At 40.6% G+C, this 17685-nt stretch overlaps 1 protein-coding gene across 1 annotated transcript in view; it reads right to left on the reverse strand.

Moving 5' to 3' along the window:
- LOC311232608 (androglobin-like) overlaps positions 1 to 17685 on the reverse strand; it is a gene marked incomplete at both ends in the record, with an annotated part of 75454 nt that overhangs the window by 13873 nt on the left and 43896 nt on the right. Inside the window, 6 exons of the mRNA XM_084319468.1 lie at positions 85 to 173; positions 739 to 847; positions 996 to 1138; positions 2308 to 2474; positions 3824 to 4050; positions 6997 to 7150. Coding sequence (XP_084175594.1) covers positions 85 to 173; positions 739 to 847; positions 996 to 1138; positions 2308 to 2474; positions 3824 to 4050; positions 6997 to 7150 — 889 coding nt within the window. The remainder of the gene's footprint in view (positions 1 to 84; positions 174 to 738; positions 848 to 995; positions 1139 to 2307; positions 2475 to 3823; positions 4051 to 6996; positions 7151 to 17685) is intronic.

A 17685-nucleotide genomic window follows, 5' to 3' on the forward strand; every position in this document is an offset into this window, starting at 1 on the left:
ACAGCGTGATTTCACAGATCAATGCATCAGATGTCTCAGCCCAGACTGGAACCTAGAACTAACTCTCTCCTTTAATTCAGTTACCTTGTCTTTATCTTTATCTCTTTCCCCTTTCCTCCTGCGGCTGGATTTGGGCGTTTGCCTGTCGAGATCGTAGTCCAGCTTGTCCAGACCTACTTGCAGCAGAGGTCAAAGTTATTAAAGGGGAAATCACACTGAAATTGACTTTTGACTTAACAAGGTTGTAAATCTATTCCATAAAATATATTCTTCAATAACCCTTTTTGACTTGAGAACGACACAAGGAAATCTGGATGAGATGTGTACAACTTGAAAGAGGGAATGCAACGGATGTGATGAAAAAATGATAGAAGGTCTGAATTAACAAGGTTGTAAATCTATTCCATAAAATATATTCTTCAATAACCCTTTTTGACTTGAGAACGACACAAGGAAATCTGGATGAGATGTGTACAACTTGAAAGAGGGAATGCAACGGATGTGATGAAAAAATGATAGAAGGTCTGAATTGTGACTAACAGTAGAAACAGTATTGCTATAATAATACTACAAAATACAATAACTGTGAAGCAATACGCCACAGAGGAAGAACAATGTCATAGTTTCTTTGTCACTATTTCTTAATAAAATATTATCCAGGGCTTCCCATTGGTTCCTGGTTCATCTGGGAGGCTGACCGTGGGGGATGTGGAGTAAGTGATTGGTTTAAGTGCGTACCTCTGGTTTCATTCTCTAAGTCTCTGATTGTTTGGATGAAGGCTAACTGGCAGTCATCCAGAGGCCAGCTGTTATAACGGACCTCCGCCTGCACCAAGTATTTATGACCCTGGGAAACAAAATACACACATAGTCCACTCCTAGTACACTGTTGTCTCCTAGTACACTGTTGTTATTATTACATATCACTGAACACAATGATACTGTGTCAGATGGATATAAACATGTACGTATAAGTCCAGAAACGACAACAATACCAATGTCTCCACGGGCGGCTGGTCGTCATCCAGGGGGTCTGTCCCTGCAGCGGTGCCCTTCTGCCCCTCTCGTCCCTGGGGAGTATCTGCGGCCTTGCTCCCCCTGGTCAGGATGGAGGATCCCTCTTGGCTCCCCTCCTCATCTATAACAGAGTAAATGTGTACTGTGCTTTAGTGTGCTAAAATAGGAAAAGGTCTTACTACCGCTGAGGGTGTTAAAATTACTTTCTATTTCTTAATTTTATAACTATCTGGAAAACATGCTACCAAATTGGAGAGTATTACTTATATTATATATTATTATTACTGTTTTTTTTATTTTCTATTATTATTTCTTATAAAAATTGTTATGTTATGTTCTGTGTTTATTATTTTTGTTATTGCTAATGTCATTGTTATTATTATTGTGGTATCGTTAGGTCTTGTTATTGTTACTGTATTGTGTCTTGTTTTGTGTATAAAAAGATTTGATAAAAAATAAAATAGGAAAAGGTTTCAGAATTGCCCCTTCTCTCAGTGACATGACATGAGAGTGAGCTGAAAGAAAGAGGGTTACCGGGAGTTTGTGTTGGTCACGCTTCTAGCCCCACTGGTAGACTCTACTGTACATCACTACTACTACAATACTACGTAGGAGCTCTGCAGGTTTGTGTTGGTCATGCTTCTAGCCCCACTGGTAGACTATACTGTACATCACCACTACTACTACTACTACTACTACTATGTGCGTCTATGCTTTTACCAACGCGTTCGTGTTTCCGGGTTCCCGTTTTGCGCTCTGATTGGCCACTGACCTACGCTAGTACGCCCCCCTCGCTATGAGCGTAGCAGGACGCTAGTGGGCTAGTCGCTAAAATATATATCGTTTTATATATAATTGTACCAACACAGATATTAGGCAGTACACACATTGTCCTGCAATACATGTACAGTGAATGCACAGCTACATTCGCCATATATTTCTATCGCTGCTGCGGTCTACAGTGAAATGCAATATTATTATTATTATTATTATTATTATTATTATTATTGTAAAGATTATCATTACAATCGCAGCCGCCTGGAGAGGCAATGTTACAAGTGTACGAGGGTTGTGTGCAAAGAGCACAGCCTCTCAATTTGCACAACGTGCACAAAATAATAATAATTGTAATGATAATCTTTACAATAATAATAATAATAATAATAATAATATTGCATTTCACTGTAGACCGTAATAAAGGCTGACTTGACTTGAGCCTATACTTGACCTCACCCTGCAGGAAGGAGGGCTCGCCTCATCCAGTGTTCCCAAACCCTCCATGTGACTCACCTTTGTCGGACAGGAAGCGGAACACAGGAATGACCACGTGGCCTCTCCCAGTGTTGCTGGCCACCTCCTCCTCCCAGTCCAGAACAGACAGACGGATCAGAACGTCCCGCTTGGACGTCTGAAACTGGATCGTTCCCATGTGGTCTTTTGTGACCTCGACAGAGAAGCTGTGGGATATTCAGCACGGTTGAGCTACTGCTAGTGTCTCATGGTTGAGCTACTGTTAGTGTCTCATGGTTGAGCTACTGTTAGTGTCTCATGGTTGAGCTACTGTTAGTGTCTCACGGTTGAGCTAGTGTCTCATGGTTGAGCTACTGTTAGTGTCTCATGGTTGAGCTACTGTTAGTGTCTCATGGTTGAGCTACTGTTAGTGTCTCATGGTTGAGCTACTGCTAGTGTCTCACGGTTGAGCTACTGTTAGTGTCTCATGGTTGAGCTACTGCTAGTGTCTCATGGTTGAGCTAGTGTCTCATGGTTGAGCTACTGCTAGTGTCTCATGGCTGAGTTAGTGTCTCATGGCTGAGTTAGTGTCTCATGGCTGAGTTAGTGTCTCATGGTTGAGCTACTGCTAGTGTCTCATGGCTGAGCTAGTGTCTCATGGCTGAGCTACTGCTAGTGTCTCATGGCTGAGTTAGTGTCTCATGGTTGAGCTACTGTTAGTGTCTCACGGTTGAGCTAGTGTCTCATGGTTGAGCTAGTGTCTCATGGCTGAGTTAGTGTCTCATGGTTGAGCTAGTGTCTCATGGCTGAGCTACTGCTAGTGTCTCATGGCTGAGTTAGTGTCTCATGGTTGAGCTACTGTTAGTGTCTCACGGTTGAGCTACTGCTAGTGTCTCATGGTTGAGCTAGTGTCTCATGGTTGAGCTACTGCTAGTGTCTCATGGTTGAGCTAGTGTCTCATGGTTGAGCTACTGCTAGTGTCTCATGGTTGAGCTACTGTTAGTGTCTCATGGTTGAGCTAGTGTCTCATGGTTGAGCTACTGTTAGTGTCTCATGGCTGAGCTAGTGTCTCATGGTTGAGCTAGTGTCTCATGGTTGAGCTAGTGTCTCATGGTTGATTGATTGATTGAAAACTTTATTAACAGAATGGGTACAATACAGTACAGCTCAATACACACAATTGTTAAGGGGATGCAGACCAGAGAAAGACTTTCGTCTTGTTTACATCAGGGTCCCCCATTTTCAATTCATCAGGACATACATGACATACAGATAGACAGTACTGCTACATCTATACATTTATGACATACCAGATTTGCAAATACAGTACTGTTTGTGATACAAAAAGAGTCCAGAAAAGGGAGTATATACATTTGACGTAAAAACTACATTGGAGGAGGTTGGGTGGGGGGGGGGGGGTTGCTCAAAGCACCAATATGTTTTTAAACACTCAGGTGTCATCACCCCACATGAAGAAAGTAACTGGTTGATCATTAATTTCAGTGAAGACAGCTGACCCAGGATCATCTGTACCTCCATAATACCAAAATAATTTACCAATATTCCTTTGTCTTACCGACATATGATGCTTTTGCTGCTGGGAATTCCCATTGGGAGCGATGGGCCTAAGTAAGATTTGGGAATGTAGTACTCCTGGAATTCATTCACCACGAAGTTGCTGAGTGGGGCGTTGCGAGCCAGTTTGGCGAGGGGTTCCCTTGAGCCAATCAAACGCATTCTCCACTTGGCACCGACGGGGGGAGATTCAGGGGTGTACACCCATGCTACGAAGGTATAACCATGCTGTGAAGAGAGAGGCAGAAAACAGACAGAAATACATCAAGACATCTGTATTTACAGAGAGAGGCAGAAAACAGACAGAAATACATCAAGACATCTGTATTTACAGAGAGGCAGAAAAGAGACAGAAATACATCAAGACATCTGTATTTACAGAGAGGCAGAAAACAGACTTAAATACATCAAGACATCTGTATTTACAGAGAGGCAGAAAACAGACTTAAATACATCAAGACATCTGTATTTACAGAGAGAGGCAGAAAACAGACTTAAATACATCAAGACATCTGTATTTACAGAGAGAGGCAGAAAACAGACTTAAATACATCAAGACATCTGTATTTACAGAGAGAGGCAGAAAACAGACAGAAATACATCAAGACATCTGTATTTACAGAGAGAGGCAGAAAAGAGACAGAAATACATCAAGACATCTGTATTTACAGAGAGAGGCAGAAAACAGACAGAAATACATCAAGACATCTGTATTTACAGAGAGGCAGAAAACAGACAGAAATACATCAAGACATCAGCTGTATTTACAGAGAGAGGCAGAAAAAAGACAGAAATACATCAAGACATCTGTATTTACAGAGAGGGGCAGAAAACAGACTTAAATACATCAAGACATCTGTATTTACAGAGAGAGGCAGAAAACAGACAGAAATACATCAAGACATCTGTATTTACAGAGAGAGGCAGAAAACAAGACTTAAATACATCAAGACATCTGTATTTACAGAGAGAGGCAGAAAACAGACAGAAATACATCAAGACATCTGTATTTACAGAGAGGCAGAAAACAGACAGAAATACATCAAGACATCTGTATTTACAGAGAGAGGCAGAAAACAGACAGAAATACATCAAGACATCTGTATTTACAGAGAGAGGCAGAAAACAGACAGAAATACATCAAGACATCTGTATTTACAGAGAGAGGCAGAAAAGAGACAGAAATACATCAAGACATCTGTATTTACAGAGAGAGGCAGAAAACAGACATAAATACATCAAGACATCTGTATTTACAGAGAGAGGCAGAAAACAGACAGAAATACATCAAGACATCTGTATTTACAGAGAGAGGCAGAAAACAGACAGAAATACATCAAGACATCTGTATTTACAGAGAGAGGCAGAAAACAGACTTAAATACATCAAGACATCTGTATTTACAGAGAGAGGCAGAAAACAGACAGAAATACATCAAGACATCTGTATTTACAGAGAGAGGCAGAAAACAGACATAAATACATCAAGACATCTGTATTTACAGAGAGAGGCAGAAAACAGACAGAAATACATCAAGACATCTGTATTTACAGAGAGAGGCAGAAAACAGACAGAAATACATCAAGACATCTGTATTTACAGAGAGAGGCAGAAAACAGACTTAAATACATCAAGACATCTGTATTTACAGAGAGAGGCAGAAAACAGACAGAAATACATCAAGACATCTGTATTTACAGAGAGAAGCAGAAAAGAGACAGAAATACATCAAGACATCTGTATTTACAGAGAGAGGCAGAAAACAGACAGAAATACATCAAGACATCTGTATTTACAGAGAGAGGCAGAAAACAGACTTAAATACATCAAGACATCTGTATTTACAGAGAGAGGCAGAAAACAGACAGAAATACATCAAGACATCTGTATTTACAGAGAGGCAGAAAACAGACAGAAATACATCAAGACATCTGTATTTACAGAGAGAGGCAGAACACAGACAGAAATACATCAAGACATCTGTATTTACAGAGAGAGGCAGAAAAAAGACAGAAATACATCAAGACATCTGTATTTACAGAGAGAGGCAGAAAACAGACTTAAATACATCAAGACATCTGTATTTACAGAGAGAGGCAGAAAACAGACAGAAATACATCAAGACATCTGTATTTACAGAGAGAGGCAGAAAACAGACTTAAATACATCAAGACATCTGTATTTACAGAGAGAGGCAGAAAACAGACAGAAATACATCAAGACATCTGTATTTACAGAGAGAGGCAGAAAACAGACAGAAATACATCAAGACATCTGTATTTACAGAGAGAGGCAGAAAACAGACAGAAATACATCAAGACATCTGTATTTACAGAGAGAGGCAGAAAACAGACAGAAATACATCAAGACATCTGTATTTACAGAGAGGCAGAAAACAGACTTAAATACATCAAGACATCTGTATTTACAGAGAGAGGCAGAAAACAGACAGAAATACATCAAGACATCTGTATTTACAGAGAGAGGCAGAAAAAAGACAGAAATACATCAAGACATCTGTATTTACAGAGAGGCAGAAAACAGACTTAAATACATCAAGACATCTGTATTTACAGAGAGAGGCAGAAAACAGACAGAAATACATCAAGACATCTGTATTTACAGAGAGAGGCAGAAAACAGACAGAAATACATCAAGACATCTGTATTTACAGAGAGAGGCAGAAAACAGACTTAAATACATCAAGACATCTGTATTTACAGAGAGAGGCAGAAAACAGACAGAAATACATCAAGACATCTGTATTTACAGAGAGAGGCAGAAAACAGACAGAAATACATCAAGACATCTGTATTTACAGAGAGAGGCAGAAAACAGACAGAAATACATCAAGACATCTGTATTTACAGAGAGAGGCAGAAAACAGACAGAAATACATCAAGACATCTGTATTTACAGAGAGGCAGAAAACAGACTTAAATACATCGACATCTGTATTTACAGAGAGGCAGAAAACAGACAGAAATACATCAAGACATCTGTATTTACAGAGGCCTCCTTTAACACCACACGTATCTAGATTGTAGGGAAGCTACAATATGTATTTTTGAGGCTGATACCGATATCCAATTTGCATGATGTAATCCGTCACTCCCCTGCTTTCCTGGTGATACAGGCTTCGTAGCAGGAGGGTGTATAGTCCACAACACAAACCTTGTTGGGTTTGTAGATGTGGGGGGAGACTTGGTTGAAGGCCATAGGCAGCTCCTCCCCCGTGTCGTTGTCTACGACATGCAGCAGACAGGGTCTGACTGGGGAGTAGACCTTAGGGACCAGCAGCACCTCCTTCTGCACCAGGAACACCTCCCTGGAGGAACCAGGAAGAAGTGAGAGCAGAGTTCTAGCCTCGTTTCACACCGACGTCGCTATGTAACCAGAAAGAACATGGGTGACACTTTATATACCTTAAACGGTAACACAATAACACCTGCAAATGATTTATAGATCGTTTAAGAATGTTTTACACATCATTTGTTGAACATGAACAAATAAATGGAGGTACAGTATAGTAGTTTTTTCATATCCATTTTTCAAAGCATCCTCAAATGTGTTACTACTACACATTAAACAACATTATTTAATGATGAACAAATCAAGTACAAACAATGTTGATAATGAGTTGTAAATAATGTAGAACTAATTTGTAAATGTTATACAAATATAGTTATAAATGATCTAATAATAATTTACGAATGTATATAAATGGTTTGTCCATGATTAGTTCATTATCTACAAATACCTTATAAAGGTCTTATGAGTGTTATTATAAAGTGTTACCAGAACGTGCCTGTCACGTGAGAGGGGGGTAAAAGTCACTCGCTCTCATTGAAGACAACCAGATCTGCGTCAAAATGATCTTTGTAAATTATCAAAATGTTTTCTTCATTTCATGTTTTAAAGATCGTAAAATCAACTGAAGGACGTCACATCTAAGCCATGTGTCTCTTTTACTTGACACACTATCGAAACAACCAGCTTGACTCACTGATCCCTCTCTGCAAGATGTTCTGTTTACATAAAACATGATACAGTGAAATAGATGGAAGATTTGAGTGTGAGGATAGAGAGGGAGAAGCTTCAGTTCACCTTTATTCACCAGGGTAGGTTCTCTGAGCACAGAGGCTCCTTCTCAGCAAGGCCCTGCCTCCCTCACCCAGTTCCACACATTCTCACCCGGGAGCCGCCCAGTACGACCACAGTCTGACACGGTTGGCAGCTCCAACAGTTATGTGCCTTGCTCAAGGGCACTTCAACAGTGGGGTTTGAGGGATGGGGAGGCTGTTATTCATTCACTTAGGAGATGTTTGCTGCCGGCCAGGCGGATCAAACCGGCAACCTTCCAGTCACAAGCCTGCGTCTCTAACCTTCTCTAACCGCCGCCCCACAAGGTGCAGAGCTCAGGAGACTTCAGCAAGTAAACGACAACAACACGCCTGAGATATACGTAGAAAAACGCACGCTGTTCACACCATGTCATTACCGATTTGAGAATACTGTGCCAACATTTAGAGCAATTTGTTTGTTTTAAACAAGCATCTTGTTCACTGCCATAAGTTTAACAGACTAAATCTGATGTCCGCAGATTGACGGCTGGGCGCCGCTCACCTCAATTAAGAGGGCGGAAGGCCCTTGTTACCCGTTTAGATGAACCCCAAGACTCTCTATGGCGTTCTCCATGTTCTGAGATCGCCTGCTTTTGTTTCCTACAAGCATCTTGACATTATGAACTTCAGATGTTTTGGAAACAAGGTTGTTATTTTTTTTCCACTAATAATGGCGATGGTTGAAACAGGTGGGCTATTACTCATTTACATTTAGCTGATGTTTTTATCCAAAGCGACTGTACAACAAGTCAGCAGAAAGCGCACATCTCTGGCGGCTAAGGGTAAGTAACATCTTTAGTCACACAGTGTCAAACTTGAGTGCTACAGTCTTGAGTGCATATAGTAGTATAGACATATTAGCATAGTAGGTAGTAGTATAGGCATAGTAGCATAGTACATAGTAGATGATAGTATAGACATAGTCGTATAGTACATAATAGTAGAAGACAATAAGAAGGTGTAGTAGATTTCCCCAAGCTCAAACTCATGAAACCACTAGGGGTGGGAAAATGTTATTGAAATCTGTATTTCCCAGAGGTCAGCCGCTACTGGGACTAAGCTGAAAATGGTGGGACCAGTGCACACACATTTTAGAATAGTACATGGATTTTAGAAGTCTCATAGTAGTCTGAACAACATACAATACTAGGGGGTTTGGCTGTTAAGAGTGAGGCCCTGGGGGAGAAATGGATTAGCATTTCCCTGTGTTAGATAAACCTCTGTTCCCCCTGGGGGAAGTAGGTGCAACTCACCAGTTCAAAGGCCGGTGCTATTTACACAGCTGATGGAGACACTATTTAAAATAGTGTAACAGTTGAAGACAGTTGGTTTCACCAAAAGTCCATTAATAACATCTCCCTGAACGAATTTACATACAAGTGTCACAAAGCAACAGGAACAAAGCCCTAGGCTGCAGACATCCTGTGGGCACTGTAGAGAGACCACATGTTTCAGGAGACACTAAGTTCATTACTCTAGTCATTAAAGTACTTTTATATCGTTAAAGAAACTCCAAATTAAACTACAAATATTACAGTTATGTTGTGCTAATGAGGTTGGACGTAATGATATGAAACATGCATTGTTCATACCCAAAGTGAGCACCAAAGTTGCCATAAAACGCTTTCTGAGCCAATCTTTAGAATATCCATAAATACTGACAACTAGCTGCTTATAAGGGATAATGATTAAAATATAACAGGAGTGTCTTAAAACCAAAGAGAAGATCTTATACTCAAATAATAGGTTAACATAGGTATTAAAATACGGCAAAAGAACTAAACTATTAATTAAAGTTAAGAGTAATCTTTGGGTTTTAGTCAGTAAAATAGGAATGCAGCATGTTTTAAAAATGTTAAAACCAAACAGTACATTTGTACTTTAAAATAGTCAAGACTGCCCCCAGAATTCAAAGGTCTCCATAGTGGGTGGCTCAAAATGGCCGCTCTAGGGTTTCAGCCAATCAGAACAAAGGGGTCTGTGGTACCCTTGACTGAGATTTCATAATCAAAATGTTAGAACAACCCTGAAAACTGAAAATATCTGTGGTAATAGTAATTCATGCATTACATGGACTCTCAGAGTACATTCTGGAGGAAACCTTCAGGCAAAACCTCTCTAATGATAAGGTTGTTTACACAGTTGTAGAGGCGCCATTCCAAACCCCCAAGAACCAAACACCTTCTAGACCTGTGACGGTTGAGCACAGCAAGAGAGGCTGAAAGCGGAGATGCCTCTGTGAGATAAGACAAATGTGGTTGAATCTATACAATAATAGATTACCATTTTAGGAATGCCAAAGCTGGTTCCTTTCATAGAGTAATACAAAGTGTCAGTTTGGTAGATGGGGTTTGGTGCTGGCTCTTGTGGACTGAATGGTATTAACCTATGTTTAAATATGCTGCTCCTTCATCTTGGAACAAGATACAGGAGGACCTAAAATTACCAGGACTGGTCACCCTCGGAGAATTCAAAGCCATTTTAAAATCCTACGAACTCAGTTCCCTTGGTCAGTGCAACTGTGTTTGATCATTTGCCTGTTTGATAACTTGCCTGAAATTGGAGCTTGATGTAAATGTTTTATCTGTATTTTATTGTGATGTTCTTTTTTATGTTGAAACTTTCTGCTGCCTTGCTTGGCCAGATCGCTCTTGAAAAAGAGATTTTAATCTCAATGATGCTTATCTGGTTAAATAAAGGATTTGATTGATTGATTGATTAAGAAGCAATGACTATACTGGGTTAATGCTAGATCAACACAAGCCCTATTAAGGAAATGTTAAAAGGTCTGAAGTCATCAGACCTCCTCGATGTTGAAAACTGGAAGAAAACACCAACAAGGAAGTCAGGGGGGGGGGGGGGCGGACCAGCCTCCCCCACACGGTCATCTAAGGAGAAACGCCATGTATGGAAGCAAGGGGAAATAATGGGGTATAAAATAAGGTATTGGTGATAGAGAGAGGAGGCCAGCTCAGACCCACCACGACCGTTCCCCATGTGGTGACAAGGAGTACTATGGTCTTATTTCATAACATAACATGACTACTATTAATGTGCAATACTGTCTTGATGTAGAGAGCCAATGTGTAATGGCTATTGTGATTTACCTCATCAATCCTTTTGTACAAATCATGTATTATATTGAATACATTTCCTGTATGTAACCAATGCATTAACTCTTGGCCACGCTGCAAAATAAATGAGTTTGGACCAAAGCTCCTGGTTGTCTGGCTAATACAAGCTTATTCCTCAGCTGACTAAGTCAGGTGAGGAGACCATTCTATCACTCTGTGATCTTTCCCTCCTTCCAGATAGCAACCTCATTGTGCTGTAATTAACCGTAGATATTCATTAGGAATATACGACAAATTGGTGCCGTTTTAAGACCTGTTCTGATTTGTTCACATAATGAACAGACTGTAAAAGAGCCGGGTTGGGAATTTGCAGTACGGAGTGGTGGCTGTCTGGATGAGGGAACGTGGGGTGAATAGGAATATTGGTCAAGTATAAGCCACAGTAGGGCCCAGGGTGGATGTATTATTTGCGTACAGGACTGGTGGAGTGATGTTAGATTTAGACTGTCGACCTGCTTGCTTGGGGTTTTATTGCAGGAAATACGAGCGGCGTATTTGTGCAGTGCCAGGGTAAACAGGAGGATGGAACTTTTTTATTTTTTGTTGATTATATAAAGATGACGGCCCGACGAGTAGTTATTAGTCATATTGTAGGGACAAGCTAGGGCTGATGTTAGGCGGCGCTGAGGAAATGATTGACACAAGGTGTCGAGTTAGGAGGCTGCGTGCATGAGCAGACCTAAGTGAGGGAGAGTATACGGATCTGTATGTCTGTCTGATGAAAGCAAGAGCTTAGGTGATCCAAAGCATATAGGATAGTTTAGGTAAAATATTTGAAGGAGACGGCGTGGAGTGGTAGAACGTGGATTAAGTTACAGAAATGCAGGAAGTGGGACTGAGAAGTGGCTAGACAATTGATGGACAATGCAGGGTAGTCAGACATATCTTAAAGAAAGGATTGTAGTGTAGGGTTAGGTAAAAAGTGTGAGGAGTGTGTAAATGTGGGAGATTATACCCTGTTAGTGGGACGAAATTGTATTATTAAATATATGACTGGGCTCGTCGCTCGGAGGAACTGTGTATGACGCGGGAGATTAGGAAAATATGGGGTTTTTAGGAAATGGACACTAGCGGATGTTCAGTGAACAATTTTTAGATGAAAAGTCGGCTTACACAAGAATCTAAGGTTATAAATGTTGCGCCATGTAATCAAAAGCCTCGTACGGGGAATTTGTTTGTCTGTTCAATGTGATGTGTAAATGTATGTGATCAGTAGCAAGCTTGACGAAGGTTGTTATGTTGTTAGACGTGGATCAGATCGATACGAGTCTGTGGATCATATTGGAAGTTGGGGCTAACTAGCTTAGCTCTGTGGAAGGACCGTGGTAAATCTAGGGACGTTAAGGCGGCGAGGTAGGAGATTTGACTGAACACTGTGGCGGCAATTGCTGTTAAGAAGCGAATCGAGGCGTAAGTTGAGGAGATTGTGGCCGTTTTGAGGGTTATATTTAATGCGGTAACAATTGTGTACGTTATTGTGGTGGAGGAAGAAGTCGATGTTTGATGACGTCATGGTGTTGAGTGGAGAGTGTGAAGGTCCCGTATGGGGCCAGGCGGAGAAAAGGGTAGGAGAAATGATTCGTGTTGATCTGTGTAACGACGTTGATATATGAGGATGTTTTTAAATTCTTTTACGATAGTTTGTTCTTTTAAAGTAGTTGTTGTTTAGACATGTGTGAGTTGTTTAGAGATGGATTGGTACTGAGCGGATTGAATGAATGTACGGGTCTCGAACAGCACGTAAAACGCGGCTCCCGGGGGGCATTGAACGTCGCATTAGGTTGGCTAGCTGTTTAGCTGGTATGAGAGTTTGGGAGATAGCGCCGTGGAAAGGGCTCATGCAATATTATGGTTAGAAGCGGCATGGTGGCGTTAAGTGAGCGGTCTTTATGTGTGAAGCGATTGTGTGATAATAACGTTGATTGGGAGTTATTTGCAAAAGTTGGTCGCTTCTGACGTCATATTGTGAGACCTAGGAAAGGGGTAGCATCAAGGCTGGCTAGGCTATTTAGCTTGCATGCGGCTGTTTTGTGAAATTGCGGGCGACATGTGTGATGATTAGAGTTTGGAAAATAATGGTTAGGGAGTAGTAGAGGACGCGGTGGTTGTCGTGGCATTTTTTGGTTGTCGTGGCATTGTTGAAACGAAGTGTTTTATGGTGATAGTTGTACTTTGTCACGATACATCGTTCTGTGTGCGCCGTTTGCGCTAGTGTGCGCATGCGCGGCGGATCGCTGTTTTTTCATTAATTCGCTCAGAGGACGAGAAACGGGTGAGAAGATATTTGGCATTGTGTTAAGATGTTTGTAATTGTATATTGTGCATTGTGTTTTTGTGTACGCAGGGAAAGGGATGTAACATTATCAGTGGTTGGTTTAGGGGAGGAAGTTGGTAATGGACTGCAAACATTGCAGTGTGCCTATCAAGGGGTAGATAGTTAAGGGATGTGTTGCCTAAGATAAGCTGGGATTCATAAAACCAGCTAAACTGGGTAAATTGTATTATTGTCTTTAATGGGAACATACATACACACATTGGACACAAGGGTATTTTTAACCAAGGGGGGATTGAGTAGTTGATTGATTAAAAATAGTACAGCTAAATACATACAAATTGTTAAGGGAATGTAGACAGAGTACAGAGACCAGAGAACAGAGTACAGGGAATATGAGATGGGCTGAATTGGGTAAAATGTTCTACAAAGTAAAATACATGTAGAATCGGTTTGTCACATGTGTATGGTATGAGGAAGTATTTAGAACTAACCACTATTAATGTTTTTCTGGAATGAGTGATGCTTAGGTTTGTAAATTTATTACTTGAATGATGTTGTGTTAAATGGTAGTTTTTAAATCTGTTTAACATGTACAATTGTAAGCTTGGAATAATGATGTTGTGTTTTACTGGAGTTTATTATTTAGCTTGAATTAAGATGCTTGTATAGAATGCATTGATGTTAAGATGTCAGATTTTAATACACTGTTGAATTAATGTTGCTGCAAGTCTTTAGATCATGGGGGGTGATCATTTTATGATGTAGGCTTGTTGGCATATTATTTGGTTGCATTGCTATGTTAAAATACTGTTTAGCTTGTTTTAGATTGTTAAATCTTTAATGCCATTGGTTTACATAGGCTGATGTTTTATATTAAGATTGATTGCAAATCCTTGGGTCACAATAGGATAATTTAGTGACGGGGGACTTGTTTAGATGCTGCTTTGATGTAAGATTGTGTTTTTGCAGTTATTATAAATTATTTGTGTGTAATGGTTAACCCTTTGTTGAATTTCAAGAGGGTCGAGGGGTGGTAAAGAAATTTAGAAAAGGTCACAAGGCCCAAGGGGGGTCGAGATGGGCAGCTGTTACAGGGGCTGTTTTATGACAGGAAGACGGAGCAGAGCTAATCAGTTAAATGCAGGGGAAGTAGAAGTCAGAGGTGAAGATTGCAGAAAACAGTTGCAAAGTGAGATAACAGTTGACAGTTATTTTTACAACAGGGGACATGGAAGGTGAGACAGGAAGCGGCTAATTTAGGAAGAGAAGGTAGGAGTAGGTTGAATAGGAGCCAAGTCAGATGCGGTTATTTACATTGATTAGGGCGGCCTATTTGATTGGAGGAATAACCTGGTGTTATTACGGTTCTAGCAGGCTGGGGTGACTTCAGGTTGAAAAGGGGGTTCTGCTAGACCCTTTGAGTGCAGATGTAAGTGTAGATTGTGTTAGCCTGAAATGAGTGTAGACTGAGTTAGAAGTAGGAGAGGGAGAAACAACTAACCATTGTTTGTCTGTATGTTGGGTGATTAACAAGTGTGGGAGCAGGTTGAGAGTATTTGTTTATAATATGAGTGATGTATGTTGGAGAGGACAAGGTTGAAATGATCAGAGTGGCTGTGAATGATTGAGAGAGTGTTGGTTATTTTGTGTGTTTGAGAGATTATGTTGTATGAAAGGGGTTTGATGCAGGAGTGAAGCAGAGCGTGGATGTTTTTTTTCTTTGTGAGGATTTCGATGAAGTAGAACGGTGGATGATTGGGATGCTGTTGGGTTTGGCTGTGTCATTTTGATTTTGTTTCATATCATTTGGATGAAAGCGTTTACTTTATGTCATATTATTTGGTTGAGTGTTAAGGTTTAAAGTTTTATTTTAGAAACAGTGGTGGTTTTGATACAGATACACTGCTTTCATTTAAGTTTAATTTTTTTGAATGTATGGGTGAGCGGTTGAATGTACAATTTTAGATTTATTTTCAAATTTTTTATCTGTAATTGTGTGGACTGAAAGGAGGTTGAATAGGTCAAAGCGTTAGAGGTGTCAAGTCACAGGGACAGGATGCTGTTCCGGTTGAGAGTGTGTGTGAGAATTGCAGCAGGGATGATGCTGAATGGATGGTTTTGGAAACGTGGTTTTTATTTTCTTTCATGTTTTAGAAATTCGTGGATTTTTTTCATGTGTTTGGGTGTGCATGGTTGTTACATAGACTGGGGCCACAACAGACTGGAGGTGTTTGTTTATTGAAGTGTGTGGCTTTGTTTGATTTTTTCTCTTTTTCTTCCCAAATGTTTTTGTTATGATCTGGTGGGAGAGGACTGTTGAAGGCTGGGATGCATTGGAACAGATCGATGACAGTTAAGTAGTGCCACCACATTTTTGCATATGGAATTAATGGCTTCCCTTATAAAGTATGTTGACATGGTGTAAAAGGATTTGTTTTGTGCTTGTGTTTCTTCAACAGCTCAGTCAAGGAGGGGGATTGCAGATCAGCGGTGGGAGACACATGAATGCATTACATTAGAGTGGTAACGTAGGATTTCATCTTCCCTGTTACTCTGCAGTCCAGCAGTGGTCAGTTTTATGCATTCGCCCCCGTCTCTACAGGTGGGGCCAGGTTGTGATAACTGAACAGATGGGGTTTTGGGACAAATTTCCAGGGTAAAAAACTCATCTGACGACCAGGTTGTCATGCCAAGATGGATGACTGGACCTGGGGACGCCTGGCCTGGGGGGCGGGGCCGGCCTGAGGGCTTAGCTGAAGAATGTGAGCAAGAGTCTCTGAGAGGTTATGGATGGAGTGGACTGTAGGGGACAGGGACATGACTGATTAGCTACTGATGGGCTTTGTTTTGTGCACATTGATTTGGTAAGACGCGCAAACAAAGGGCGGATAGATTATACAACGCAGGGACAGGTAAAGACGCATTCACATAGTGAGGTTATGGCCGGAGTAGGTGAAAGAAATTTTTCGTTGAAAATCTGCTTTCCTCTACCAGACTGGGCTGTGGAAACCAAGGTGGTAAGATTATGACCATTATATGTGTCATAAAGGGGGGAGGATAGGTGGGAAGCAATTGATTGATTATGCAAATGTGATTGTACTATTTTAAGAAAGAATTAGCAGAAGGAAGATATTATTTCAGAAAATGAATGTAAAATGAAAATATTGTGATACTAATTATGTTTTCTCTCCCAGATCATATAAAAGAATGTGGACCAAACTTTCTGTAACTTAAGGAAATTGGGTGTTAAAAAAATTGTGATTGATTATACTTTAATGTGTAATGTTTAGATTAAATTGTTTTAATTGTTTTCAACAAATGACCTCTGGCTGTGAGCCCAGATGAACAAAGCCTGATGAAAGTAAGTGGGAAACACTATTTCAAAGGCAGGATAAGTTAAGAGGGAGAACTGATAAATGGGTTATTAGCACTCCCGGGAGGGGATCATAGTCAGGGGCAACTGTGAGGGAAAATTGAGAAAAATTGGAAATGGAAAGAAAAATGTGAGAAAAAAGGAAAATTGAGAAAAATTCAAAATGTATGATTTTTGTTATTATGTTAAATTGTATGGCTAGTATGTATAGAAATCAAGTCAAGGTACTTGTATATGACATTATTAGAATGTCAAAGGGAGGAATTGTGGTACCCTTGACTGAGATTTCATAATCAAAATGTTAGAACAACCCTGAAAACTGAAAATATCTGTGGTAATAGTAATTCATGCATTACATGGACTCTCAGAGTACATTCTGGAGGAAACCTTCAGGCAAAACCTCTCTAATGATAAGGTTGTTTACACAGTTGTAGAGGCGCCATTCCAAACCCCCAAGAACCAAACACCTTCTAGACATGTGACGGTTGAGCACAGCAAGAGAGGATGAAAGCGGAGATGCCTCTGTGAGATAAGACAAATGTGGTTGAATCTATACAATAATAGATTACCATTTTAGGAATGCCAAAGCTGGTTCCTTTCATAGAGTAATACAAAGTGTCAGTTTGGTAGATGGGGTTTGGTGCTGGCTCTTGTGGACTGAATGGTATTAACCTAAGAAGCAATGACTATACTGGGTTAATGCTAGATCAACACAAGCCCTATTAAGGAAATGTTAAAAGGTCTGAAGTCATCAGACCTCCTCGATGTTGAAAACTGGAAGAAGACACCAACAAGGAAGTCAGGGGGGGGGGGGCGGACCAGCCTCCCCCACACGGTCATCTAAGGAGAAACGCCATGTATGGAAGCAAGGGGAAATAATGGGGTATAAAATAAGGTATTGGTGATAGAGAGAGGAGGCCAGCTCAGACCCGCCACGACCGTTCCCCAGGGGGTCTG

Source organism: Notolepis coatsorum (genome assembly GCF_963971535.1).
Source record: "Notolepis coatsorum genome assembly, chromosome: 7".
Classification (NCBI taxonomy): Eukaryota; Metazoa; Chordata; class Actinopteri; order Aulopiformes; family Paralepididae; genus Notolepis; species Notolepis coatsorum.